This window comes from Myodes glareolus, chromosome 6 (assembly GCF_982192425.1).
Source record: "Myodes glareolus chromosome 6, mMyoGla1.1, whole genome shotgun sequence".
In the NCBI taxonomy this organism is placed as follows: Eukaryota; Metazoa; Chordata; class Mammalia; order Rodentia; family Cricetidae; genus Myodes; species Myodes glareolus.
Window position 1 is genome coordinate 20,975,229 of NC_142031.1, and position 23,054 is coordinate 20,998,282.

General features: G+C 47.2%; 1 protein-coding gene across 6 annotated transcripts in view; it reads left to right on the plus strand.

The window, feature by feature from the left end:
* Nucleotides 1-263: 263 nt before the first annotated feature.
* Nucleotides 264-23,054, plus strand: part of Iqsec1 (IQ motif and Sec7 domain ArfGEF 1) — a 334,563-nt gene continuing 311,772 nt past the window's right edge. For all 6 annotated transcript variants that reach the window (XM_087907048.1, XM_087907047.1, XM_087907044.1 and 3 more), the window contains exon 1: nucleotides 264-538. In XM_087907048.1, coding sequence (XP_087763174.1) covers nucleotides 279-538 — 260 coding nt within the window. In that variant the 5' untranslated portion in view covers nucleotides 264-278. The remainder of the gene's footprint in view (nucleotides 539-23,054) is intronic.

Consider the following 23,054-nt stretch of genomic DNA (forward strand, 5'->3'; position numbering starts at 1 on the left):
AGCTCCGCGCCCTGCCGACCCCTGCGCGTCGGTGGGGCAGCGGGCAGCGGGGTGGCGGCGGCGCGGGGGAGCGGGAGGCGCCGAGGCACAGGGCGTCCGCCGGCGGAGGCGGGAGCCGAGGCGGAGCCGCGCCAGCCCCGCGCCGCCGCGCCCCCCGGGCCGAGCCCCGCTGCCGCGCCGCGCCGTGCCGCGCCTCCGTCCCCGCCGCGCAGCCATGGCTGCGCCGCCGCCGCCCCGCTGCCCGATCGCCTGAGGCGCGGCCATCCGCCGCGGGGACCATGGCGAGCGCCGCCGAGCCCCCGGGCACGGCGGCCGAGTACCTGCAGGAGCTGACCCGGATCGTCGCGGCGCAGCAGGAGCTGCTGGCGCAACGGCGGCGGCGCATCGAGGAGCTGGAGCGCCAAGTGGCGCGGCTGAGCCGTGAGAACGCCGGCCTGCTGGAGCGGCACCGGCGACACCTGGCCGCGTGCGCTCGGCGCCCGGACCCGGGCCCTCCGCCGCTCGGCGCCATCCCCGAGCTCGGCAGTCGCCGCGACAAGTAAGTGTCGAGCGGCGGAGCAGTCGTGCCGGGGGCGCGCGAACTTCTCAGGGGGCCTTGGAGTGAGTCCCTCGGCCGGAGTCGGGCGCTCCCGGGACCTCCCGGAGCTGCCATCCGGCCTGGCCTCGCCGGGCGGCTGTCGCGTGCAGCGCCCGCCCGCCCGGGGCCGCCTGGGCCACTCTTGCTTAGTGCTCTTCACATGGACCCTGCGCCGTCCAGCTTTGGGGCTCGTCCTCCTTCCCCAAGACACTAATTCCCCCGCCTCGACCCGAGATTACCCTGGCTATTTCGGACCGAGGATTAAGGAGCCGCCGAGGAGGCACAGCCCCGCCGCCCCGGCCCCTGGCGTCCCGGGAGTTTCAGCCTGCAGCAGCTTCGCTGCCTCTGGGTGCTGGTGTCAAAGCTGGCAATCTTCGGTGCCCATCTGGGCGCGGCTCGGGCTCCAGGCTAGGGGCTTAGGTGACGGTGGGGTGGACTTGCCGCGTTTGCGGTGAGCTCTCTGCCCACCCCTTCAGCGGCAGCCTTTGGAACTGTCAGGGGTCGACTAGAAAAAGTGCTATGTGGTCAGTAGTTCTAGAACAAGCGACCCGAGAGACTTAGGGCATGCAGTGCTGGAGCAGGGAGTTCTGCTGGCCCCAGATAGGGGCTCTAATCCCCTGGAGCGAGAATCCAGGCACTGGAGATGGCATTTCCTCTACCCCAGGTCGGACTGTGCCCTGCTATGGACATGGGACAGAAGGCCTGCCACAATCTGCTCGGAACACTAGTTGTAGGCATTTATGGAAGGGTTGGTCCACTCTTTGAAAGAGGAGAGATGTGTGTGGGGTGGGTGGGGTCCGAAGAGGCAGAGTGTGACTGGATTCTGTGGCTCCTTAGGGGGCAGATTGAGATGTTATACCCACCTCTTCTTTCAGTTCATCTGGAAGGTAGGGGATTTGTGACTAGCTCCTAACTGGTGTCACTGATACAGTGCCTTCTTGCCACTCCAGAGCACAGAGAGGGAAGGAGCTCTTAGCTCTGAGGCTTTCCATTAGTCCCTTTCACTGAAGCTGTGGGTCAGCTCATGCTAGATGCAAGAATGGAGAACTAAGTCTGGGCTGCTGAAATGAAGTCCCTCAAGCTTAGGGAGGTGGCACCAGGGCAGGGACACATATTCCTGTTTTGATAGGGAACAGTGACACACGTTGACCGACTGATGCCTCACAACACTATCCCCGAAGAGATAGTCCTTTTTTTCCTTCAAAGTCACCTCTACTGACCAAGTGGAGTATGTAGACAGGAGACCTCAGAGGGGCAGCGATTTCTTTCCCTGCCTTAGGGAATCTCTGTTTTCAATCCAGACGGTGGTCTTGGCTGAGGAGGTCAAGGGATGCAAATGCTGAAGTTTTATTTCAGAAGGTTTCAGCTTTGAGACTATCTGGTGTTTTCCCTACTAGAGGCTTGGACAAAAACTGTATCACCTCTAAAAAGTATAGTGTCACTTTTAAGGAAAGCAAGAGGCAGCACAGTTCTTGCTCACCGTTCTAGGACCAAGGCAGCTTGCAAACTTGAATATACACACTAGGAGCCTGTACTTCTTTGCTGATTGTGGGTTCTCTGACCCAGTAAGTCTTGGGCAGGGTGGAGAATCTACTTCCCTCACAAGGTCTGTGACATTGTTTGTTGCTGGCATGGAGACCCAATGATAGTGAGTGTCTGTGAGGAACAGGAGCACCCTTCAAGACAGCATTCTAGCCCTGTTTTTCTGCCTGAAACTCCATTCCTAGCCTTTTGGGGAAAGAGATGCCAATCCTTCCTCTTCTGGCAGGAGATACCCCATATCCTCTAGTTCAAGTGTTGTGTACTTAGGACCCGTGTCAGGGTTTCTGCGAATAAAGTGATGGATGTGAAGGACTGTGTGATGATTAATGCCCCCCCCCCCCCGAGAGCTTTTATTAAGTACCTGTTGTATGCAGAACCATAAGAGACAATATTGAGAGATATGGGAAGAACCACAGAAAAGAAGAGAGAAATAATGCTATATAAAGAAAATAATGTGGGTAGATGAGCTTGGGACTAAGGCCCAGCTCTGCACATCCCAGCTGGTGACTGTGGGACAGGTCACACCACCTTTCTCCACCTCAGCTTTTCTTAAATGCACACAAAGCAGGAATCAGCCTAACTGCCTTCCATTGTTTTTCCCTAAGGTAACAGGGAGAGGAAATGGGCGCCCTGTAGGTACTTCATGCAGGCTACATTCTTCCCATGTCTGCCAGTTTCTCATTTCTTTGGATCAGCTGATCCCAGGCAGGAGGTGGAAACTTAAAGGCTAGGTACAAGAGATGACAAATGGGGAATATGTAACTGTGGGGAAGGATTGCTGAAGCTGACAATCGTTATTGAGCCTGAGTTTCTAGAGGTGACAGAGAAGTACAGGGTGACAGTTTTGGAGAAATGGAATTGGGGGACTGGGCTCTACTACTCCCTACCTTTGGGCATTTGTGATGCCATTTTCACAGACTTCCCTGTCCGCATAGAGTGACCCTTATAAGACAGAGTCTGAGCCAGGCGGTGGTGGTTCACGCCTTTAATCCCAGCACTCAGGAAGCAGAGGCAGGTGGATCTCCTACAAGAGCTAGTTCCAGAACAGTCTCCAAAGCTACAAAAAACAAAACAAAACAAAACAAAACAAAACAAAAACCCTGTCTCCAAAAACAAAAACAAAACGAGGGTCTACCAAACATGCTGGCTGAGCAAGAACTGACTGACCCTTTTTAAGTAGCTGCTAGCCACTAGAGCATTCGTTAGAAGCTCCCTGCTCACTACATAGATAGCTTCAGTGGTCCATTGCTTGTCCTGAGATAAGAGTGAGCTTGATAATCATCTCACCAGGTCCAGGATGCCTAGACGTTCTAGAAGCTTTCAATCCCAGAAATCCTTAAGTTCTTTCTCAGAGGTAGATTCTTTGACCACTAGGCCATCACTGATTCCCAGCACTAGAGGAAAAGATTAAAACAGGGAAGTAATCCAGTCATTCATTCATGGTGCCTTTGCTAGGCTGGGAGCTGTTTCTGTTGTTATTGATGTTGATCCCCCCCCCCCCCCCCCCGCCCCGGCATCAGCACTCAAATGCAGTGTTCAGTCAGCTACATTCTAATGATCCATTTCTAGAGCCACAATCCCCTCACTAGAGTTTGGGCAACCTCGTGGGTGTTCAAAGTATATTATTTGAATGGGTGAGGGCCTGGGAGGAAAAAGGTGATTGGAACCATCATGCAGCAGACACTGATGGATGTATTGAACCAAGTTTAGGAGCACATGGCGATATTCCCTAAGGCTTTGCTGTGTGCTCACACCTCATGCGTCGTCATGCCTATCAGGCAGAGACAGTTGCAACTCCCATGGTACTGTTGTGAGACCTAGACTCTGAGTGATCACATGCCTCATTTAAGCTCTACCGTCTTGTTGTAAGTCAGTGTTGGATCTCACACTGTCTGAGTCCTGATCTTGCTCACCTACTGTGAAATGTGGCTGTGGAATGATAAGACCAGCTCTCAGGATTCTTTTTGGCTCCTGGCCATTGCTTGAGGGAGCCCAGCATGGGTAGATTCCTTCTGTCCTTTGGAATCTCAGTCACCAAGGCAGAGTTTTTGGTGGTGGTTGTATAAAGGGGGCAAGGATGGAAGAAGGTGACCCTGTTTTAGCTTTTGATCCTCTGAATTTTCTTGGCAGAAGGACACATCAGCCTTAAGTGGCTGGGGAGAGACCCAGTGGAGCTGCCTCTTCCACCTTCTCATCTCCGGCCCTCAAGGGCTGTCACATCACACATCACTCCGAGAGGACGTTTTCTGAAGCTCTGAATTGGTGACTCACTCTGGGGGAGGTTTTCAGTGGCATTCAGTGTCTGTTGACTTACCAAACAATGTGCTCTTCCTGGGCTTGTGGTGACATTAACCATGATGATGGTGCTTCATTTCAGGGGCATGCTCAAGGGTGGCCATGGAAGAGGGGGCGGCAAGGGAAAACTAGATTGTCCTAATTGGCAGCAGGCAGATGACACAGCCCTACTTAGGATGGTCCTGGCAAGGAGACTTTGAGTTATGTTATTCCTCAAAGTGAAATAGTACCAAAGCTGGGGTCTAGGGGCCCTGGAGCAGAGTGCTCTTATGTGCAGGTTCCTGTCTCCCTTTGAGCAAAGACTAGGAGCCTGGGAGAGGCTGGGAGAGCCTTTTTCTCCTCTTCTGTGACTGTGTCTAAGAAACTGGTCGCAGGAGACACTGTGCTTATGTTTCTATTAAATAATATTCTTGTTCTCCCAACTGAGATAAAGCCTGTATCCAGTGCTGGGAAGATGTCCCTCTGTCAGGAACAAGCTGCACCACACTTTAGGACACTTGTCCTAGTTGGACAAAATGTATTAAACTGTAAGGGAGCAGGGTGAGCCATTCTTATTTTTCCTGCAGATGGTAGAGTCCGCAGAAAGATGAGGGAGTGTTTCTCCGAAGCTCTCTCCCAGTCGTCTAACAAGCTAAGCAAATTATTATTTTACAACCTAGAAAAATAAATCAGGGAATGCTTCTTTATCTTGCTGGAGCTGAGGAAAACAGTGAGCAGTGCAGGGTGTGAAACTCAGTCAGGAGATGTTGGTGTTTTCGACGTGAGTGTTCATACTGGATCCAGGCCACTGTGCCTGCAGAGACCTCAGAGCCCTGGGCTTTGCCGTGGGGAGGAAAGTGTGAGCACTTGGCCACAGAAGTCAGACATTTGGGGACATTCGTATGTTTTGTTATCAGGATGGCTATTTGTCAGTTGTTTTGTCTATGATGTTGTTTTGACAGCTGATCGTGCTATTTTATTTTTTTTAATGGAAGAGCAACACTCGACTTAACTTGGGAAGTACACTGTTTTGTGCTTGTCAGAGTGTCAACTGGAATAATTACCACTGAGTCACCAGAGAAACAAACATAGACAAACTGAGAGTTTGGAAAGAACTGCAATCCAAAAAGGTGAAACTGACCTATCTGAAATGGGGTAAGATCTACTGATGTGGTCTTGAGACCATCTGAATTCAGTGAGTTTCCTGCTTACTGGCCCTGACCCATTATAGTCACAGGTCAGGCTGCAGCCCAGATCTCCCCAACTGTAGGCTAAGTGGGACTGAGTGACACAGATAAAATTCCTGGGTAGCAGGTCTTCTCTGTGGATCTGATAATTTAGAATTATGTAGAGTGCACTGGCCAGTATTACATATGGAAAAGACCTCTGTTTTTTTTTATCAATAAAACATGGCAGCTTTGTTGTTGCAATACCCCCTGTGACTCTAACTGTCCTAGGCTTTCTCTGGGGAATCTTTAAGGGTTTCTCATTGCTAGTCCCTGGACAGTTAGCTCTCTTCTAACAGTGGGTTAGAAGATCTGTTCCTTCTGTATCTATCTTCTAGTGACTAAAACTTGGTAAGTCCCAGCCTCTCTAAGTCAGTCCCAGTGCAAATGAGAGTAACCATTTCTATAGAAGGAGGTCAGACTTATGTACTTCCTGTGGTGTTTGTTACCGAGGGCTCAGTAGATGGTAGCTTTGGAACAGGGTTAGCTAGGGCATTGAAATTGCTTTTAAGGATTGTTTAGACCCAGCATTTTCAAACATATAGAAAAGTAGAAAGAATCATGCAGAGCAGAACACCACTTCTCGTTCCTTCCCTCCAGGTTCTGCAATTAAAGTTTTTCAATATTTGCTTTATTGCATACCTCTGTACCCTTGAGGGTGCTTAGAAGCACATGGATGGGGAGGGAACATTTATAGAGAGCCTACTGTGTCCCAGGGATGGGGATCAGTGAAACAGATATGTGATTGCCACTTCCTCTATTCACCCTGTTCCTGGGCCACACAGGTAGGCAGGATTCTTGTCCTCTGTTAGGGCAGCTTCCTCACTTCCTTCATTTGGAAACATGACCAGGGTAAAGCTTGGAGTAGGAAATGGGGCCAAGCAGTGTACAGGCCTAGAGTATGTGAAGTAAATGATTGTCTTTGGGCATCAACAGGCTTCATGCAGGAGGTGTTACTTGAGCTAGGGCTTTCGAAGCAAGAAAGGAGGCAAAGACTGGCAAGTAGGTGAGACAAAACACATACCACACTTGTATCCATGGAGTGTGTGGGGATGACAAGTGCACTGAGTGACTGTGGAATGTCTATGAATGGGGACAGTTGGGCAGAAGAGGCCAGACAGGCACAGATGAGTCTGACAAAGTTACCTTGTTCAGGACCGAGATGTCAGACTGGCAGGGGGTAGGGAACAAAACGAGGTTAACCCTTTCCAAGTTGTACCTTTTCTATGTCCTGATTTAGAAACATTTGTCTTTCCTACCAGGGGGAAGCCAGAAGTACAGAGAAATAGGAGAGAGGGGTTGTAGAGATAGTTTAGCAGTTAAGAACCCTTGTTACTCTTGCAGAGGACTTGGGTTCAGTTCCCAACACCCACATGGTGGTTCACAAACATCTGCAACTCTAGTTTCACCCTTCTCTAACCTCCGAGGGCATCAGTCATGCATGTAGGCAAAATACTCATGCATACAAAATAAAAGAAACTACTCTTTTGGGGGGAGCTTTGAAACAGAGTTTCTCTGTATAACAGTCCTGGCTATCTTGGTACTCACTTTGTAGAACAGGCTGGCCTTGAACTCACAGAGATCTGCCTGCCTCTTCCTCCCGAGTGCTGGGACAAAAGATATGCATCACCACACCTGGCATATTTAAAAAAAAACCAAGTCTTTAAAAGGAAAAGAAAAGAAAAAGAGAGAAAGTCTTGCCTTCTGACCTTAGAATGCATCAATTACAGCAGTTAATGTTAATTAATGTTATTAAGTTAATTGAACACTTTAGGTTCTGTATACTGGGTACTGTATACTTTTTTCTTTTTCTTTTCATTTTCTTATTTCTTCCTTCCTTCCTTCCTCCTTTCCTTTCTTTCTTGAAGCAGGGTCTTATGTATGCTAGGCTGACTTTTAATTTGCGATGTAGCCAAGGATGGCCGTGAACTTCTGATTGTCTTACCTGCACATCCTGAGTGCTGAGACTACAGGTGTACAGTGCTGTGGGTCTAACTCATGCCTCTGTACAAGCTAGGCGGTGACTCTCCAAACTGAGCTCTGTCTGTAGCCCCAGATTCCTTTCTTTGTCTGCATCGACACTGGAACCTCTTGACAGGCCTGGACTTTATCATTCCATTTCGTAGATACGAAATCTCAGACTTTTTAGCAGTTTCCCCACCATCCTGACAGATGCAGGATCTGCACCCAGGTCTGTCTGCCTACCTGGTCAGTATGCCTCACTGCACTATGTAGCTCTGGAGCTGCTCATAGGTGTATTCATTACAGTGTGAAACATCTGAGGCCCTTCTAGGTGTGGTACAGTCACCCAGACCTTTGGCTTAAGGAGCTAGCATTAACTCCAGCTTTGTCATCTACCCAGAGACAGCAGTCACTTTAAATTTGAGCATCGGATTTAGTGTCTTGGTGCTACTTGGGTCACCTTGCAGAAAAAAAAAATTGCTTCTAAGAGCTCCTATCCCATCATGGCAAAACAACCTCAGTGGCAGTGCCCAGCTGGAAAGCATCTGTGAACAGACATGGGAAGGGTTCTCCAGTTGCTCAGCCAATACTGGACACTTTTTGAGCCAATTTGAATTGCTTTTCCACATATGTGTGTTTGCTAACCTTTTGGGGTCCTCTCCATGTTCCGTGGCTGGCTTGTGGCATATTCTGCAGCATGATCAAAGTGCTATGTGAGATTCTGCTGTTTTTACCAGTTTCATTGCCCAAATGACAAACCTATGTTGGTGGCACTGGGGGAGGCAGCTTCAGGGACCTTGAAGGGGATGAGATTTATGCATGGGCTGCATGGGTCCATGAACAGCCTATAACAGAATGGGAACTATGTGGGAAAACAAGTGTGGAAAACCCAAGGACAAATTCCAGAGAGGGCCAAGCCTTGAGCTCTACTATTTTCTGCTCCTGGGCCTGTGAAATGAATCTCTCTTAGCCTTAGTTTCCTTATCTCTACTCTGGGACAGTGATAATTGGATCCCCCTCTCAGCAGGAAATATTCCTGGTTTGGTTGAGGCACAGGGAAGGGACCAGTGTATGAGGGGGATAGAACAGGTGGGTTGGGGGAATGGGATGGTGGGACAAAGTGAGTAGGACCATGCAGACCCATTAGAGACTTTGGCTTTAATCTGAGGAAGACAAGAGCCCTTAAATGAACTTATACATTGAGAGGACCTTGGGTTCCTGGGCAGACAGGGGCAGTGAGACAGGCTACAGTAGGTGTAGCAGGACACAGGAGTGGCCCTGGTGCTTCTGGGAGGGGTGGGAGGGGTACATATGTTTTGGATAAAGGCATGTGATTCCCTGCTATCTCTCCACCCACGACAGTCATCTTCCCAGATGGAAAGGAGAAAGAACAACTCAGCCAGGAGAAGCGTCTCCAGATGGGAGGTTGCCATTTGAGGCCTTGTTGCCTGCAATGGCTTTTGGAATAGTGAGTGAGTGGGCTGGTGACATCCCTGGAGCTACTTCCAGTTCTCAGTACCCAGAGGAGCATCATTTACCCACCTCTTGAGAGGTGTAGTTCAAGCAGGGTTGCTTGCTTTCCTTAACCTGGCAGGGGCTTTGAGGTGGCTCTCTGATGAGATCATATACAAAGAATGGATAGCATTATGTCCAAGACATAGACTCTGTCACCAAGTACTTCCTCTACAATGAACAGGCTGTTTCCTCAGATCACTGTTTTTTGCCTTACTCTGCTTCCAATTTATTTATTGTAAAACAAGACTACAGAACATCACTTAGCTAGCTCCTAGTTGCAAATCGTTAGTGCACATGTGTGTACAGGAGGCCCATGATAAGTTGTGTCACTGTTGTTCTTCCTGGGCTGAGAAGCTTGTGTGCAATGTAAGCCACAAGGTTAGAAATAGATGATTAGAGTTTTGGCATGCATCTGTTATCTGTCTACTTCTTACCATTCTGCATATTTAGTACAACAGAGTTTGAGTCCAATTCTTTGTAAGACATACTGTCTTCATCTGGTTAGCCTTTAGCTACAGATTCTTGCCATGTTTTAAAGTATCAGAGACTTAATGTTATTAAAACCAAATGGATTCCCTAACCCTTTCCCCAAAGCAGAGCTATCTCGAATGCTCTGCCTCCTCCTTTCACACTCTACCACATGCTTACATCTCTGGTTAACCTTTCTGAGGTCTTCTTTTCACCCATTTCTTACTTTGAGGGCCTCAAAGCCTATCTTTTTCAGTGTGTAGAAGTCTTTGAATATCTTGGTTGATTTTCACCCATAGGCTAGCTTCCTTGACCTCCCTGGCACCTACAGTGAGCCAATCACTGGGCTAAGGACTCAACAGATGCCACTGTAATTGGCCTTTACCAACAGTGTTTAGATGATTCAGCAGGGGTGAAGGGAGTACCAGCTAAGATAACAAGAGCAAAGGCATTCTTAGAGCCCACACCACTGTATGACTACATTTCCTTACTCAAAAATGGGGGCTGGAGCTAAGAGCTAAGAGCATTTGTTGCTCTTGCAGAGAATCAGAGTTCAATTCCCAGCACCCACCTAGGGAGGGTCATAACTGTGTTTAACTTTAGCTACAGGGGATTCAGTGAGGGACACTTATACCCACATGCATGCACGCTTACAGATAAACACATCTACTCATAAAATAAATCTTTTTTTTTCAAGAATCTTGTTTAATGGAGCAATTCTGTGTCAATCACGTTTCTCATTTGCCTTTGCAATCTACAGAACATCTTGGAGGGGCTTGGAGGGGCAAAATAAATATTTTTAAAGAATGGAATGTATCGTTCCCACACCCTTAGTCATAATGATTAATCACGATTCACTATTATGATTGGCTGTTCATATTGTAAATACTTACTACAACTCTGTTAGGTAGGAACCTTGGTTGTGGTGCAAATGAGGGCACAGCACAGGGAGGCGAAGGTGATGGAGGAGGTGGTGGTTTGAAGGAGAATCAGCCAAGCACATCAATTGAGAGGTATCATCTTTTAGGGACCTCTTTGGATTTTAGTCCATTATGTTTTAGCCACACACTTCATGTAATTTCAGTTCTTTTTAATTAGTGGGGCTCATTTTAGAAATCCAAAATATGGTCTCCATAAGAAAATTCTTCATTTACATTAGAGAATAATATGTATTCTGCTTGTCAGATGGAGGAATTTGTGTCTGTTAGGTCTAATTGATTTGTGGTGTCATTTATGCTTTCTGTTTTCTTGTTGATTTTATGCCTATGTCTAATGCTGGCATTAAAGGTATTCACCACAATACTGGCTGGTGAGTCATTCTAATTCTATTTTTGTTACTACTGTCTAGTATACCTCTTTCCATTCTTTTATTTTCAGCTTGTTTGTGTCTTCGACCTAAAGAATCTTGTAGATTTATGCATTTTGCCAATCTTTGCCTTTTGATTGTAACATTTAATCCACTTAGACTTAATATATCATTTATAAAGTAGGGTTTGTTAGATGCAATACTGTTACTCTTTGTTCTTATCTCTATTTATTACTTCCTTTTGTGTTAATTTGGTATCTTTTTAATGGATTATTTTAATATCTTTCTTGCTTATCTTTATCTGTGATTTTTTTGTATTGTTATGTTTTTTGAGACAGGTGTGTGTGTGTGTGTGTGTGTGTGAGTGTGTGTGTGTGTGAGTGTGTGTGTGTGTGTGTGTGTGTCCAGCTGTCCTAGAACTAGTGCTGTAGACCAGGAGGCCAACTTGGCCTTGAGTTCAGATTCAGAGATCCACCTGTCTCTGCCTCAGAAGTACTGGGATTAAAGGCATGCACCATCATGCCTGGCTGTTGTTTATCTTCATTTGTAAAGGACTTAATAAAACTTGTAGCAGGCAATAGTAACTGCAAGAAAACTACAATGGCAGCACCAGCCAGGTATGGTGGCGAATATCTTTAATCTCAGCATTCAAGAGACTGAGGCAAGCAGATTTCTGTAAGTTTGAGGCTAGCATAGCCAACAAAATGAGCTCCAGTCCAGCCAGGGCTACATAGTGAGACCCTATCAAAAAACTAAAAAATACACCAATAGCAAAAACATAATAAATTTTAAGAAAAAGCTTGCTACTGTGAATAAGGAAAGTCTAAAGTGGGCAGTCCCTCAAGAAGACATAACAAACAGACATGTACTAAGTGACAGAATCTCAAGATTCATGAAACAAAACTGACGAAAATAAAGGAGAAACAAACAATTCAAGAATAATAGACACCGGGTGGTGGTGCATGCGTTTACTCCCATCACTCAGGGAGGCAGAGGCAGGCAGATCTTTGTGAGTATGAGGCCAGCCTGGTTTACAGAATGAGTTCTAGGACAGTCAGGGTACCCAGAGAAACCCTGTCTTGAAAAACAAAAGAAACACAAGAGTCATAAGCAAGAACATCAATTCCTGACTTTCTACAGTGAATGGAACCAGATACAGAACACATGCTTCATCCTTACCTATAGAGAATGAGGGCAGGGGCAGGAACTAGTCAAGGATGTTGGCAGGGAGACTCATACCCTGGGGGAGAAGCTGACAAACATGGATGCAGATCTATGGCAAACACTGTAGGCACAAGGGAACCAGCCCAGAAACTCTGTGGGAACAAGGAGAACAGTCGTCTTTACTATTCATATAACGGGGCCATCTTTGGTCTTCATATAATTGGGCCCTGTTCTTATTAGTTCTCTCTCTCTCTCTCTCTCTCTCTCTCTCTCTCTCTCTCTCTCTGTGTTTGCATGTGTGTATAGGTGTATGTGTTTGTGTGCATATATATGTGTGTGCAGGCCATAGGTCAATGTTGCATGTCTTCCCCAATCCCTTCTCCACCTTATTTTGGGGGGGCAGAATGGACTGGGTCTTTCATTGACCCAGGAGCCCACCATTTCAGCTGTTTCCACCTCCCCAGTCTGGGATTACAGGCACAGGTACTGCTTCTGACTATTTTTTTTTCTTTTAAACGTGGGTGCTGTAGATTTGAACTCAGATCCTCATGCTTGCATGGCAGGCACTTTACTGACTGATCCATCTCTCTAGACCCTCATTAGATTTTAATGAATAGTTAGCGAATCAAAGAATCAATAACCCAATGAGTCAACCAGTCAGCCATCCACTTACTCTAAATGTTCTATTTGTTACTGTGTAAGAAATGAAAACTTAGTCTTAAACCTGCACATAATTTTATTTTATTTCAAGATTTTTGAATTCAAGTTTGGGCAAGGGCTGGGTAGGCTATTCTCTTCCCTATACCATCAAGGGAAGTTGTTTTTAGTATTTAACTGGAGATGGACTTATTTGGAGGATAACCAAATACCTTTACTCACATGGCTGACACCCATGGAAGGGTTTAGACAGCTGAGCTTAACTGGAACCACTGACTGGAGTGTCCATATGAGCTTCTCCAGCACGGTAGACTCTGGAGAGTCAGTCCAGGAAAAGAATGCCCTGAAAGGCCTGGGAGGGAGATGTGAGACTCCTTTTGACATACTCTTGAAAGTGAAGGTCACCTCTGCCAGTCTTGTCATTCAACCAGGTGGAAAGGCCAGCATGGATTCTCGGACATGGGACTTGGTCCTGTTCTAGTTGGGGTTACTGTTGCTGTGCTGGAACACTATGATCAAAAGCAACTTGAGGAGCAAAGGGTTTATTTGGTTTACACTTCCACATTACTGTTCTTCGCTGAAAGAGGTAAGAACAGGTACTCAAACAGGGCAGGCTTTGACGAAGGAGCTGATGTAGAGGTCATGGAGGGATGCTGCTTACTGGCTTTTTCCTTAGGGCTTGCTCAACCTGCTTTCTTATAGAATACAGGACCAGTCCAGGGTTGGCATTACTCACAGTGGCCTGGGACCTCCCCCACTAAACACTAATTAAGAAAATGCCTTACCTTGCCTACATCACCTTATGGAGGCATTTTCTGTATGGACTTCCCATGTAGGGCCACCGTGTTAGCTTTCTGTTACTCTAACAAATTACCTGGGATAATCAGCTTAAATAGAGACAGGTTTATTGTGGCTCACAGTTTTTCTGCGGTTTCAGTCCATAGTTGCTTGGCCCCATTGCTTTTGGGGTTGTGGTGAGATAGAACACCATGGCTACAGCACATGAGAAAGGGAGCTGTGCCATATGCCATGTGCCACGTGCCGTGACAGCTGGCAAGGTACGTAGAGGGGTAGAGACTAGAGTTCTTCAGTGTCCCCTGTGGATATCTCAGTGGCCTACGGATCTCCTACTAGGCTTCACCTCTGAAAATCTTCCTCATGGGCTTAGGAACCAAGCTCTTAACACATGACCTTTGTGGGGGTGTATTCCAGATGTGGATACGACAGTCACTCAGAGAGGTTGGTTGTGTGCCTGAAGAGGCCAGTCCCCACAGGGCTGAGGATGCTTCCCATGTCTGGGATCTGGCCTGTGTTCTGGCTGAGGGCTGGCTAGGGCAGGCAGGATCCTCTCTCTACCTAGTCACTCTGAGAGTGCTTACCCATCTCATCTTCATTTCCCACACTTAGAGCTGTATTTTTAACTCCTGCCATATGGTGAAGCAGCCAAAACACCCAGGAGGGAGTCTGGGGAAAATCATATTCATGGATACAATGTTGATAACGTCAGCCATGAGGGTCCCAGTTCTCATTCCTGCCTTTTCCCTCCTGTTAACTCATCATGAGCAGCAGCATCCTGCTGGGCTGTCATCTTGCCAGTGACACAGGGAACATCTTTAAAACCTCTTGCCAACATGGGGGTGGGTCCCATTTTGGAGAGAGTGCTCACATGTGATAGTGGGGTCTTGAGATTTTAGGGACATGCTGTGGGGTATGTCAAATTGGGGCCCTCTGAGATGTAAATAGGCACCAGGTTGTGTCCTCCTGTTTCTCCTATTTCTCTATTTCTTGCTCCCTCTTTCCCTCTATTTGTTTCTTTATGTCTACTGGATATTGCTGTCCTTTTACTGTATCTTCTGAAAGTTCTTGTGTTGCAAACCTCATCGCTAAGGTCTTATGTGTTAATAGTGTTTGGAGTAGTAGCCTTCGGGAGGTAATTAGGATTAGATGAGGTCTTGAGAGTGGGACCCGTGACAGCTTTAGAGGCTTTGTAAGAAGTGGGGGAGACCCAAGTTAGAGTGCTGCTCTGTTTCACAAGTAGTATGCTCTGCTGTGTCAGTACAGCCCTGACCCTCACAAGTTTCTCATTATTATGTTCTGGTCATGCCAGCTTCCAGAACATGATCCCAGTAAACCTCTATTCTTTATTAGCAATTCAGTTTCAGGCCCGCTGATAGCAACTGAACAGGGACCAAGTCAGTTACAGATTTTATATATATATATATATATATATATATATATATATATATATATATATATATATATATATATATATATATATATATATATATTTGCTGCTGGCATGCTTTCTCTTGCCCACAAACATGCCCAAGGCAGGGTGGCCAAGTTGGTTGATTTGTTCTATGCTTTCTCACATGCCCAGGCATCACTTGTCTCAGACATGTGCAATTTTTGTGCCTCATGCCATTCTCTGTCTAGAAACCTCATCCCACACCCATGTTCCTGCCTTCTGAACCTTGAAAGGACAGGCTCCCTATCTTAGCCTCTTCTGTTTGACACACATTAGAATAAATCTCCTCTTTATATCCAGTTTACTCTCATAGCCCTGGGTCTCTCCGGCAACATTCCAACTTCCTTTACTCCTATTTGACTGCCTCTTCTCTCTCTGGGAGTAGGAGCCAGTAACACCCTGCTCACCTTTGAGTGCCTACCCCCAGCTGCTTATGTTTAATACAACATATTTCAAATGTATTATGATTGCTTTGTGTAAAAGACCAAAGGTTTCCAAAGTGGTTCACACTTGCCCCTGGTGTGAATATGTAGTTGAGGAACAGGATAAAGCCAGGCTGGAGCTTCTGTTTCTGCACATTGCTTAGTCTCACTCTGCGGCTTAGTCTCACTCTGCAGCTTGTTCTTGCTGGGCTCCTCAGTGATGTGTATGATGTCAGTGAAGTCATCTTCATGTCATTTGTAGATACATGAATTAATTTATCAGGCAATATTTCTAAAAATTTCTCCTGTTTGGGGAATCTCATAAACAATTCTGTGATTTGACCAAGGCATGGTGGTGCATGCCTTTAATCCCATCACTCAGGAGGCAGTTATTTGTGAGTTCTAGGCCAGACTGGTCTACATAGTGAGTTCCAGGTTCAGTTGGGGCCACATAGTTGAATTCTGTCTCTAAAACAAAAACAAAAGAAAAGAGAAGAAAAAGACCTCAACTTATATCTCATATTCTACCCCCAGCACTGCAGAATGTTACTACTACTAATGATGATGATGATGATGATGATGATGATGATGATGAGTCTCTGACCTTGATCACAGCTAAGTTTTAGCTGCTTTCATCCTCTTCATAGCAGCTGCTTTCCTGGCTTGAAGTATCATTAGGAGATGGACTCAAACACACATTGAATACCGCCTATGTTAATTGATTAGTGTTATCCACACAGTCCCATTTTATAGATGAGAAAATGGAGACCCAAAGAGGTGAAGCCTACTTCCTGGCTGGGCTGGATGTGGTTTGGGTAACTGCAACCTAGTGCTGTTTGCATTCTTGCCCTGCTTGGGGCCCACTGTACACCTGTGGTTGAGCTCTTGGGCTCTGCTTTGTAGCTGGTGGAAGCTGGTTTCTATTGCTCTGATTTCTTTAGAGGACAGTCCTGCTGTCAGTGGTCTCATGGTTGTCCCCAGTAGACCCCCCCCCCCCAGTAGCCTGAACCTCTGATCGGGAGAGGTCACGATTATGTCTGGGAGATCCCACTGAGAGGCTGATCCAGGTACAGGGATGGGTTGTTAGAGTAACTGGTTCACCACCCTCTTCCCAGATCTTATTTACCACATGCCAGCAATTCTATCTTCTTCCACTGGAGACCAGGGAGAAGGAGAAATAGTTGTTCCTTCATCATGATGACAGCCTGTCTTCCTTACATAGAATGTTTTGTTGTGAAATGTAATTTCTTTGATTCCTGTCCTAGACTGGCCCTTCGGGTTGCCTTAGCCCTTTCTACTGTTCTAACAACCCTGTACTGTGTAACTTCTGAACCACAGTAGCTGGTTTCTTGCAGTCCAGAAACTAGATTAAGGCACTAACAGATTGGGTGTCTGGTGATTCTGCTCTCTAGTTCACAGATGGCAACTTCTCCCTGTTGTCACATGTCAGAAGAGGCAAGGGAGGCCTCTAGAGCCTTTTGATTAAGGCCACTAATTCTATTTGTGGGTGGTTTGCTTTCTTGACCTATCACCAGCCATAGGCCCCATTCTTAACTCCATTACCTAGCAAGTTAGGATTTCAGCATAGGACTTTGGGGTAGGAAAATCTCAGACCATGACAAAGCCCAACCTAATTGCCAGTACTGTAGATGTGAGTGGGGACAGCTGGGATACAGCCCGCGGCCCCGCCTTCCTGTCCCTTGGTCTTGCTACATGGTGGAGAAGCAGGTGCTTCTTTGAACCTGTGAAGATTGGGAAAGGAACTTGCTGGAACAACCACGTAGGCTGTAGAGGCAAGGGGATGTGGAGAGAGATAGCCCCAGAATCTCTGCCCCTATGTCTGTACTGTCCTTTGGGGATTCAGTCAGCTTGAACTGTGTGATCTTTGTGTGATCTCTTTAGAGGGGTCGGTTTTTTACTTCTTTAGGTGTGGCACTTTCTGACTAAGTTCATAACTCTTCTCCCCTGAATGGTTCTGCTCTGGAGCTTGATTTTTATACCGGTCACAGGCATAATTGAAAACAACACACCAATCACTACCTCTCCCACATGGAGAGCTGGGGATGTTGGGTCTGCTGGATCTACACAACCTGGTTAGGTCTCTAGAGTCTCCTTGTTTAAAGAGCACATCCCTATCAGGATCTGGATCTCAGAAGCCTGCAAGCTCACCCCATCTGATTGCTTAGTAGACCGAGTTCTGCCTTGTGCCTATGAAAGGTCAGGTGCTTGGTTAGTTACATGCGTGATTGGTCATTGGATAGTTCCCAGTTATGAGACATCAGGTATGTCTGAGGCTCAGGTTCTGATTCCACTTTGAGGTGCAGGGTCTGTGACATTGAGAATGAACAGTGTCACTTCTTGGATCCTAATCTTCAAGTGCAGTTTAGTTGAAACCAAATTGCTGAGGTGGGTGGGCATGCAGAGAGCTGTGCCTGCAGACTGGCTCCATCCTGAAGAGTCCAGGAAATGTTTCTTCATTTGGAACATGGGTATAAGACTGTGGTGAGTCCCTAGCAGGCAGAGTCTGTAGTGTGCTAAGTATGCAGAAGAGACAGACGTGAATCAAATTAGAGGCAGAGATGGAGAAAGCTAGAGAGACAGAAGAAGTAGAGAAGGGGAAATAGAAGAGACCCAAAGAAATAGAGAAATAGGGAGGGAAACAAGGAGAGAGGGCAGAGGAGAAGGGAAGAGAGAGGAGGGACAAAGATCTCAGTTGGAGAGAAAGACAGAAAAGCAAAGAAACAGTGACAGAAGGATGTAGCTGGGAGACAGGCTTCATAGAGGCAGAGGTTGACAGGCACCAGGCCCTGTGTCTGGGTTAACCTTCCTTCCCCCTTTCCTTACCCTCCTTCCCCCATGCTGAATTCGTCATTAATGTATTCATGTATTCCTTCACCTAACAAGCCCTCTCAGAGCACCTTCAAGTGCCAGCCTTCTTGCAGGGTGAGGCTCCATCAGTCCTCAGGGTGCCAGGCTGATGGGGCAGGGAGGAGGTGGGTGAGTGGGGAGGGGTGCCAGGCACGTGGCAGAAAATGCCACACATTTGAAAGTGATGCTTGAGCACGTTCGTTTTGACATTGGTGGGAATCTGTACAAGAATGAGCGAGACTCGGGTGGGAACAGAAGAAATGGGCCTGCTTTCCCCATGTGCTTCACAGCTATCATTTGCCCTGCTGCCTAGGTGTGCCCATTCTATGTGGGTTATTCAGAAGCCTGAAGCGTTCCACAGGCAGGCTGGGCCTGCTGCTGCTTGGATTTGAAAACCAATTTGTGTTTCAAAAGAGGAAGTGTGACAGGCAGTGAAGTGACAGGCAGTGAGCCTGAACCTGAGACTGGGAAAAAGGCAGAATGTGGCTGGCTTCCCTTACTTGTTGGGACCTAAGCAGCTTGGGCATGCAGGAAAGTGTGTTTTCATCTGGTCTTGCAAAGGTCCCCCCACGTGGCCCCTGCTGCTAGCCTACTCGGAAGCAGAGCTTTGGGGCTATTTATATCCACTCCAGCAAATCTTTTGATCTTGATGATCCTGGGCAAAGCTTCTGTGGTGCTGGCTTTTGCAGGCTGTCCCCCTAGACTGACAAGAGCAGGGAGAAAACACTATTCTGAGAGTGGCAAGGTTAGGAGGCCTCCTGTCCCACACCTTAGCTTGGGACCTTACAGTCTGGACAGCCAGCTCGCACCCAGCCCTGTGTGACACTATCTTTTCAGTGTTTCTCTGACCTTAGGACAGGGGACACTATTCAGAGCTGGCATTAGTTGAAGACCTACTATGTCTTAGGTACTTTACTTTTTTCCTCAAAGGATTACTTTAGTTTTAAAAATTGTGGACCTGGGAAGAATACTCATTGGGTAAAAGCACTTTCACCTTAACCCTGATAACTCAAGTTTGAGTCAATCAGAATCCATGTGAAAACCAGGCTCAGCTAAAATGTCTAATCCCAGTGTTCCTATGGGGAAAATTGGTTGCCGAGACAAGAAACTTCCCAGAAGCTCATAGGCCAGTTAGCCTGCATACACAACAGAAAAATACTAGAGACCCTGTTTCAAACAGCAGAAACCGAGGACTAATACCTGAGGCCATTCTCTAACCTTCGCATGCATGTAGTGGCACATATATAACCCCTCTGTATTCACGCACACATGCATACACACAAACACTGTTACAAAAGTTGTGATAAATTTTTACTATCTTTAGATGTGTAGGTTCAGTTGTACTGAGTATGCGCACGTTGTATAGCCCTCAGGACAACCAAACTCCAGAGCTCGCCCATCTTCCCAAACTCACTCAGCACTACCCTTATACCTTCCTGCCCTTGACACTCGCCACACTATTCTGATTTCCTAGGGATGACATGTAAACAGAAGTCTCAGCACCTGTCCTTTGTTATTGGCATATTCAATTGAGCATCACAGTCTCAAGATCTGCCCTACCATAGCAGTTGTCATCCTTCTTGAAATGGAGTAAGATTCCATGATGTGCCTCTATCAGAAGTTGCTTCTCCAGAGTCAGGGACCCTTGTAACTCCCACCTCACTGCTGTTGGGCATGATGCAGCTTAGCAGGCAAGTAGGGACACTTCTCTGAAGCCAGGCTTGCAGCACACAGGGTAGGTACCAGAATGGGAGTATGTTTTGGGGTAACATGCCAGGTATGTCAGATGTCACTCATCCCCATGTAACCCTTTAGGTAGGCATTGTTATCTAGTAATGGATAAGGAAAAGGGTGGGTTCAGGGCATCCACTCGGTTGGTCAGTGAATGGGTGGTTACCCTGAGAGGTGTGCCTCTCACTCCTTCACTTCTCTCTTCAATAGGGAACTAATTATAATTTTTAAACCAAATTACTTTTGAATAGGTACAAAAATAGAATGAGATCAATGGAACTGTCACCCAGCTTCTCCATCACCAGAATTTTACCTTTTTGAATTTATTCTCTCTGCTTTGACTTCCTCTTGGGGGTTTCCATGTGCTTGTGACTATTCCCAGGCCTTTCCTAGTCCCATCTCTCATCGCAGTTCCATTATCACCCTTACTTTCCCTCTCAGTACCAGTCTCTGAGCTGCATGTGAATTTGTTTGCTTATTAGATGTCTCTCTGAGGGATGTGTGCCACTGGAGGACACTTTTGTCTGTCTTTCTTACTCCCATCGCTTCAGCAGTTGATATAGTAGGCCTCAGAGCAGCCGTTGGGTGACTGCTTACTTATTGCTGGCATTCTCTCGCTTCCCTGCTGGTTCTACATGACCTCATACTGCAGCCTAGGAGCTGAAGGATACATTGGCCTGGTCTTGACTCCTACACAACGGGGAGTCTAGCTTGGTAGCAGCCTCTTACTCCCTTATTCTTAGTTCCATACTCTGGACTGACAGTGATGAAGTCTTTGCTGCTGTATTTATTAGTTGGGCTTGTTGGTGCTCTGGCTGCTCCTGATGCAGAGTTCTCTGTGCTGGTGGTGGCTGCTTTGTTGACACTGTAGCCCTAGCTACAGTTTGCAGGTATCTCCCACTGTCTACAGCAAGTGATAACTGCAGTCATATCCTTTCTTTTCCCTAACCTCTAGTGCAGAGGATCGAGCTAATCACACTGACTGGTGCCAAAACAGTCATCATTGCTGTCCAGCCAAGGTCTCTCTATCCCGTGTGGCCATTCATTCCCCATCACCATCTCTACCTGCTCTATCCCCTGATGCCTAAGCTTTCTTTTCTGCTGGGCAGTGTCCTTGTCAGTTGTTTCCTCATTCAGTGAACACTGCCGTTTGTATTTTGGTTTGCCATAAGCTAAATCCCTTTATTCACTGTTGTTTCAGTTGGCTGTTATTTGACTATACCATTGGCTGATGAAGACCTCTCCCAGTCAGGCCTGGAGTTCTTACCCTCATCCCAGGTACAAATGGTCTATGATGGGGGCCATAGAAGTTCAATGCCTGGCCACAGGTAGAACATCTCTGGCAAGCTTACTCTCTGATCCCTGTGGGATCAGACCTGGATGAACTTTCTCATTAGTCCTTCCCCCCCTTATCTACACTTGAATGAAACCCGTCAGTCCTTAGGGAACCTTTTCCTGAGGTTTCTCCTATTTTCTGCTTGTGCTGTGTGCTCAGGTATATTAGGTTCCTTCTAACCTGGCTCTGCATCTAGCATTTGTTCCGCTACCTGATCAGAGCCCAGGGAAGGGTGCCACCCTACTCTATTATCTACTGCTCCAGGCATGGGTGCCTAGGCTGCCTTTAGTATGGGTTGTGTTCAGCGTGGCATCTTCCTGTAGGGTGCCGTAGGAGGATGTGAGAATGCCCTTGGAGCTCTGAGGGTATCGCATCTGGTCACCAGTGAGCCACATGAAATGGAACATCCTCTTGAAAAGCATTACAGGTGATGCTTCTGCCCATGTCCACGTATGGCATTGTCATCTCTACTTTCACACCCTCCAAGGCAAAGGTGTGGCTTTTCTGACTTTCAAGTTCTCTGGAGGTGCCTGTTACTCCAGCTCAGCTCTTGCTCCTCATCCTCCTCAGCAAGGCCTGCCCCCCCCCCCCCCGCCCCAGTTTTGTGGCAGTCCCTGGGAATCCTTTTCCATCCCATCCCAGGGTGGTTAGGCTGTGGGTGGCACTAAGTGATTGAACAGCCTGAGCTCTGCCATAAACTCTGGGTGGGGTGTGTCTACAACTTGGTGTGTAGCCTCTGTACTTCACAGGGCCTTTCTGTGCCTTGGTTTCATCTGCAAAGTGTGATAATGAGAGTCCTTCTCAAGCTCGTTGAAGGTGAGGATATCCAAGATGCTGAGTTCAGAGACCCTGGAATTTTAGTGTGGCCAGTAATTGCCTATCCTTATTGCCATAACCTCTACCATTAACATGGGTTGCTCCTGTGACCCCAGGAACCTAAGGAAGTGGGACTCAGACTTGGAGGCCTATTGCCCATTGTGTACAGCACACCAGGGGGCAGGCCTGTTCGAGGTTCTGCTGCATGGCCTCAGGAAGGAAGTCTTGTTCTTGACACCCGAGTATCTGCTACATGAAGCTACAAGTAGCTTCATGCAATCTCAAGAGCTGTGGCTCTCCCCAAGACATAAAACACTCTGACTTAGGAAATTTGCCAGAGACAAAACTAGCCAGATAGTCTACAAAGCCATAAAGCCTAAGGTAGATGGTTTTATGCTGGGTCCTGGCTGACTTTCCTGAGAAATAGCTACAAAGGGTCATACTTAATAAGGCTTATAGCACAGGGTGCCAAAGATTACAGAGGGAGCTGAACTGTGAATTTCAGGGGTTTGTTATTCCAGAGGATTCATCAGGAATAATGGAGTGAGGTTGTTAGGATACTAGGTTATCTTTTCTGCCCTAGCTCTGTCCTAGAATTCCAGGGGCAGATGCATGAATACCTATCACTGCAGCCCAGGTGATAGCAAGGCGATGGGAGCAGAGGGCAGAGGGCTGAGTTCTGATTAATAACCTGGGTATGTTGTGTCTGAGATGGGCCTTGAGAAAGAAAGTGGGTTCATTGAGAAGCTCTTGGGAATAGCACAGGAAGGAACAAGGAAGGCTTGTTTTGGAGAAAGGAGACATTGGAACATGGCAGTATCAATAGAGGCCCCTCAGCCCATGTCCCCAAAGCTCTGCAACTGGGATGGCTCTGCAGAGTGATCCCTACTCTAGGTAGAGGGTTGGTCCTATGTCCCTCATGACTGGGCATTGAACATGGGT